At 36.9% G+C, this 6,672-nt stretch overlaps 1 protein-coding gene across 2 annotated transcripts in view; it reads left to right on the forward strand.

The window, feature by feature from the left end:
* SPAG1 (sperm associated antigen 1) overlaps positions 1 to 6,672 on the forward strand; it is a 61,795-nt gene that overhangs the window by 9,560 nt on the left and 45,563 nt on the right. For both annotated transcript variants that reach the window (XM_077846772.1, XM_077846773.1), the window contains exons 4-7: positions 730 to 852; positions 3,903 to 3,967; positions 4,490 to 4,599; positions 5,161 to 5,266. In XM_077846772.1, coding sequence (XP_077702898.1) covers positions 730 to 852; positions 3,903 to 3,967; positions 4,490 to 4,599; positions 5,161 to 5,266 — 404 coding nt within the window. The remainder of the gene's footprint in view (positions 1 to 729; positions 853 to 3,902; positions 3,968 to 4,489; positions 4,600 to 5,160; positions 5,267 to 6,672) is intronic.

Raw genomic sequence — 6,672 nt, forward strand, 5'->3', positions numbered from 1 at the left:
GTTTCTTCTCCTGTTTCACCTCTCTGCCTCCTTTTTATTTTCCTGCCTCCTACACGGTTAGGACAGACGATATAGTTTATTGCTGTATCATGGTGCCTAATTTAATATAGCGTCTGACAAATACTAGATCCTCCCTATATAGCTGCTGAATAATATTAATAATAGAATTGTATTCTATTTTTCATTCTATAATCTAACTCAATTCTTCCTAGAACCTGTGACAATTCAGTTTAATAAACATTATTAGGAACCTATTATGTGCCAGATGCCATGCTAGTTTCCTGAATCACAAAGATGAGACTTAAGACAGGTTCTGCCCTCAAGGAACTTACAGAAGGTGAGAGAGATGAGCAGTAACTGCATTACTTTAAATCTCTGCGTTAAAACAGGGGAAGGAGCATTAGCCCAGTTAGGTAGTTCAGGGAAAGCTTGATGGAAGGGATGGATGTCAGTAAGCTTGTTAGATATGAAAAGTAGGAATAGCAACACCATGTGAATGTGCATAACAATACCGGACTGTACACTCGAAAGTGGTTGAGATGATAAGTTTTTTGTATTTTACCATGTTTTAAAAGAATAGTAGAAGGGCATTATAGATAGAATGGCATGACCAAATAGTCACCCAAAAAATGGACCCGGCAGAAACTATGATGATATATAATCCTTTCTAACACCTGGTTAATTACTTCAAACTGTATGTGTATCTTCTTTTCTTCTCCCACCTCTCAGAGTTGGGTATCAGAAATTAAAAAAGAAGATGAAGTATACTTCCATGAGACTGAAACATTTCCAGCAATGGAAGATAATTTGCCTCCAGTTCGTGGTTCAAACAGCCGTCTTCATGTTAGTAAGGTAGGCCGATTTGGTTTGAGGTGTGGGTGATGGGGGGAGAAGGTTGTTGTTGTTTATTAAGGGAGCCAGCATTTAATCAGAATAACCGCAGTGTGATGGCCTCTGAGAGTTGGGGATTATCTTTCAGCCGGCCACATGTCATGCCTTCTTGAGAAGGCTGTTTCATCACTTGGCGATCAAAATGAAATAGCATATCCCTTTGAAGGTTTGCTTCTTGGGCTTACTGCCTTTTCTCATTTTTTCTTTTGTTGTACTGTCTGCTTTACTCTGACCAGGTTTTTCTTTTTTTTTTTAAGGTTTATTTTTTTCATTCAGAGAGAGAGAGAGAAACAGGCAGAGAGAGAAGCAGGCTCCATGCAAGGAGCCCGACACAGGACTCAATCCCAGGTCTCCAGCATCACGCCCTGGGCTGTAGGCGGCGCTAAACCGCTCCGCCACCGGGGTTGCCCCTACTCTGACCAGTTTTGATGAGCACAGAAGATCCAATTCAGTGTGGGAGAATTTCAGGGAACAACTTTATCTGTGGAGTGGAGACAGAGAAAATAGTTTATTACATGATTAACTCTGGATTTAAAGTATTAAATAGAAACTTTCAAGCAGTTATAGATGTTATTGCTCTTGTTTACTGTATTTTTTTTTCTTATTCTTACAGCTCCTTAGAATGATTTCTCTGTGGTTGATCCCTATTTTGTCATGTAGACATCTTTTTAACTCATGGGTTCCATAGAGAAGGGCCTATTGGAGTTCCAGATCCATTTATACTTCAAAGTTAAAACTGAGCCTCTGGGCATCCCCCTGACCCAGATACTACAAAATCTAGCCATTGTCTTCTGGGCATCCGGAGTCTCTAGGCTTTCACTCGGATCACACGTTCCATTCCCTCTGCCATACACTTTTCTTTTATTCCTATCATTTCTGAAAGATTGGCTACTCCTGTCTCTTCATTCTGGGTTAATTAATTCTTCTTATTCTCATTTCTTCCTTGAATGCTCAATTTTATTTAAAAAAAACATCCATAGCTCTTCATCACACTACTCTCTAATAATTTACCTTCCTGTATCTTTTTACTCCCTATTAAGAACTACTTATGTAACTCAACTACATCGTAATATGGTAAGGATGCCACTATCTGTAATAAATAAATTTGTATTTATTGAGCACCCATTTTTTTTTCTAACTCTGTGCCCTGAAAATATAACAGGACGGTACAGTTCTGTGAGGTAGATAGACTAGTAAGTAGTACAGTGATTCTCAAAGTATTATCCATGGACCCTGGTTCTCCTAGAGATCCCTCCAGAGGGTCCAGAGAGTCATTGCTATTTTTAAAAATAATGCTACTGCTTTGTCTTTTTCACTGTGTTGACATTTGTATTGAAAATAAAGCTGCCTGTGCTGTAGCATGAATCAAGGCAATGAATAAGTGGCACCAAACTATGCTAGTACACACTGTTTCTGCCACAGTTACCCATTTACAGTAAAAAAAAAAAAAAAAAAAAAATCCAGTTTGACTTAAAAATGTCTTAGATGAAACAATAACATTTATTTATTATAAGTCTTAAATCTTGAGATCACATCTTTTTAATATTCTGTGACAAAAAAAGTAGTATTCAAAAAGGACTTGTGGTTATTTCGAGACTAATATGATTGAATTGCCAGCTTACATCACTACTCTGTCCTGGAACACGTTTTACTTGAAAGAGTGATTGACAGACAAATTATTGTTATTGTTATTTAGGCTTGAGTTTTTGACATTGAAAATGAATGAAGTGGGTCTGTCACTTTAAGGAAAACAACTTTGCAAGTGATAAAATCTGAGCAGTTGAGAGTATTTCATATTCTTACATGGCTCTTAAATACCTGCTTGTGACAAAAAAAAGAAAATTCCCTTAAGGGGATACTTAAAGACTTTTCTGATGAGCTCAATAAAGATAATTAACAGATAGGATTTTTAAAGTGTTTAATGAAATGTAGGAATATTTGCAAGATCTGTGTAGCCTCAAGTGACTGATGTCCAATGTTACAAAATTGTACATGGGTAAATGACCCATTCAAACTGGTTTCAGATTGTGACAAAATTTTAAGAAACCATGTAGGAAACTGTTGGCGAGCAAAGCGGCTATTGTTTGCTTTCCTCCCATTCCTTCTAGTGCTTGTAGTGGGGTACCACCCAGGTTGGGCCAAGGAATAGCCCCAAGCTAGTGCTTGGTGGGGAATGGGCTCATGACCCAAGCTAGCAAATGCTGAGTCCTTCCCTGGGATTTCTCTTAACTAAAAGTGGAGAGAAGAGACCCTCTCCTTTCTGATTGGGAGGCCTGTTAGGTTATAATCCCACACTGCTTGTGGCCACTGTGTCTTCTACACAAAAAGCAAGTAGCCAGCTGGGGAAAATGAAATCAGTGGACAGAAAGAAGCAGAGACTAGGGATGGGAGTTGGGGGCTTGGGAGGAGAGCAAGAGGGAAAGAGTGTATGTATCCTTCATCTAGCATTACCCCTGCCCTTTCATCACTGTGGTTACCTAAGCCAATAGTTTATTTTAATAGGATTAGTCCAAGTTGGGTATCTGTCTGTCATTATTATAATAGCTAAAAATCACATTTCATGTATGCAAGTTTTAAAATCTTAGATATGTACTTAAATTCCTATAGATTGCTCCCAAAATTAACTACCAATTTAAAATCCTTTTTGAGACGGCATGGGTGACTCAGCAGTTGAGCGTCTGCCTTTAGCTCAGGGCATGATCCTGGAGTCTGGGATCAAGTCCCCGCATCGAGTCCCACATCGGGCTCCTTGCGTGGGGCCTGCTTCTCCCTCTCCCTGTGTCTCTCATGAATAAATAAATAAAATCTTAAAAAAATAAAATAAAATAAGATCCTTTTATAACATGCTGTACATTAATAGTTACAATACTTGAATTATAACTTCAAGAATACCTATTTTTCTTATCTATTCAATTAGTATATCTTAATCCAATACTTCACGTTACATTTATCATAAAACCTGCTAATCTTATATTAAATATGTCTCATGAAATACAATTTTATTCTTTCAGGAAAAATATTCTAATAGTAGACCAACTAAAAAGAAAATTCCGAGGGATTATGCAGAATGGGATAAGTATGTTTTATATTTCATAATACAAAATTTGTCACTGAAAAATTCTCCATAAAATACCATAAAATATAATAACTTCTTAATTATTATAAATCTGAACATATCAAGAACTACCAAGTGACTTTAGTAGAGTACTAAGAGTATGGTCTAAGCACTTTTGATCTTATTTTTTCATTAAGTAAAAATATCTATAGCATCCTTTTTTTATAAAAGAAACCAAAAATAATTCAGGTAATTCCTATACCCGTCAAAAATAAAAAAAGGACAAAAGCTTTAAATTGAGATAAATTAGTCACAATTTTAATTACACAATTCTGAACAGTTTAGGTCTGATTAATATGTAAGTCCTCACTTGAATTGCCTGGTCTCCAAGAGCAAATACAGATGACTTGTAATATAAACCTATTATATGTTTTTGGAATTGTCTCTAAAGGCACAGTGGTACAAGTATAAGAATATCAATAATAAATTTTATTTTCTTGCCTGAATTATACATTTTTTTCAGTTTTTTTCCTTTCATTTAAGATTTGACGTGGAAAAGGAATGTTCAAAAATTGATGAAGATTACAAAGAAAAAACTGTAGTAAACAACAAGTCATATTTGTCTAAAATTGAGACAAGAATAGGCACAGCAGGTAATTGGGGAAAAATAAGGATATTTTGTCATCTTTGCATTTTCAAAATTATAATAAAAGCTATCGAACTAGAAGACCTTCTCTTTAAGTGCTACAGATTTCCATGAAAAATTTATGGATTTTCTCCTAGACTTGACCACCTCTAACAAATTCAGTTTCATCCCTTAACTACCTAATTTTATATGAGTCATAGTTATACTACTTAAATTTAGTAAGACTCAAAAATATAAACCTATTTTTCTATAATTTGTTTTCCATTCTTTTTTCAAATCCTCTTTTTTCTCCAATCCCTCAATTTTTTTGTTTTTTTCTGAAAACAGAAAATATAGTAGTTTGTTTTTACTTGAAGTCCATTGGTGTATAGCACCTTTAAAGTGAAAGAAAATCAATACTAAATCTAAACCCTGAAAAATTGTGAATCGTTTAAAGAAACATTTCCTAGACATAGGCGATCCTTTACTTTCTTTTATTTACTTCACAATGTTCTGCTTCTGTTAAAATAAGCATTAAAAATTGTATTCAATTATATTTTTATTTACAGTAGATAACACTTATTTCTAGGTCTAACTGAGAAGGAAAAGACTTGCCTTGCTACTCGTGAAAAGGAAAAAGGAAATGAAGCTTTCAACTCAGGAGACTATGAAGAGGCTGTGATGTATTATACTAGGTAAGCAGATTTTTGTTGTGGTTTATGTTGCCTTTTTTTTTTTCTTTTTTTTTTTTTTTTTAAGTAGGCTCCATCCATGCCCAACACGGAACCTGAACTCATGACCCTGAGATCAAGATTTAGATGCTCAGGTGTGCCTGGGTGGTTCAGTTGTTAAGTGCCTGCCTTCAGCCAGGTCATGATCCCAGGGTCATGGCTTGGAGTCCCACATTGGGCTCTCCTTTCAGTGGGGAGTCTGCTTCTCCCTCTATCCCTCTCCACTGCTTATGTTCTCTCTCAAATAAATAAAATCTTAAAAAAAAAAAAAGGTTGCATGTTCTACCAACTGTGCCAGCCAGGTGCTCCTTGTTGTAGTTTAAACTTGCCATTAAAAAAAAAAAAAAATGGGGATCCCTGGGTGGTGCAGCAGTTTGGCGCCTGCCTTTGGCCCAGGGCGCGATCCTGGAGACCCAGGATCGAATCCCACGTCGGGCTCCCGGTGCATGGAGCCTGCTTCTCCCTCTGCCTGTGTCTCTGCCTCTCTCTCTCGCTGTGTGCCTATCATAAATAAATTAAAAATTAAAAAAAAAATGATAGGGATGCCTGAGTGGCTCAGTGGTTGAGTGTCTTTTGGCTTAGGTTGTGATCCCGAGGTCCTGAGATCAAGTCCCACATCAGGCTCCCTGTGAAAAGCTTGCTTCTCCTTCTGCCTATGTCTCTGCCTCTCTCTGTCTCTCTCATGAATAAATAAATAAAATCTTTTTAAAAAAACAAGGATAATGTTTACAATTAATTGTTGAAATGATATTGATAAGCTAAAAAGCTTATGTTGGAATCACTCAAGATACTGTACTTAAGATTTATCATAAATTCACTTGTTTCCCTTGTTTTTCAATACTTTTCTCAGCCCCTTAAGCTCTTCACCCCTAGTTTGACAGAGATCCTAACTTTCCTATTTTAGAGAGAAAATTAAGCCATCTGAATGGAACTTGACAGGAAGTCCGCATAGCTTAGAGGTTAAGAATTCAGGTTCTGTAGTCAGACTGCCTGGATCTAATCCTAGTATTTATGATGCTACTTCCTACCGCAGGGCCTTTGTATATGCTGGGTCCTCGGTGTAGAATATTCTTTCCTCTTCTCATTATCTAGTTAATTCAGACTTACCTTCAAATTTCATCCCATGCATCACCTCTTTAGGGAAGTTTTCCTTTACCTCCCATACAGGGTTAAATCTGCACCCTACTCCACTCCTCCCCATCCCTGACTCCCCAGTTTATAGGGTCTTATAGCAGTCTTGCCTCTCCTTTATGGTACTTGTTGGAGTACAATTTAAGTTTGTGTGTTTTGATAGTAACTAGACTGTCAGCTCTGTCAGAGCAGAGTGCCCTTGTCAGTTTTTTATACCATCGTATCCCCAATGCCCAACA

The sequence above is a fragment of the Canis aureus genome, chromosome 14, assembly GCF_053574225.1.
Source record: "Canis aureus isolate CA01 chromosome 14, VMU_Caureus_v.1.0, whole genome shotgun sequence".
Classification (NCBI taxonomy): Eukaryota; Metazoa; Chordata; class Mammalia; order Carnivora; family Canidae; genus Canis; species Canis aureus.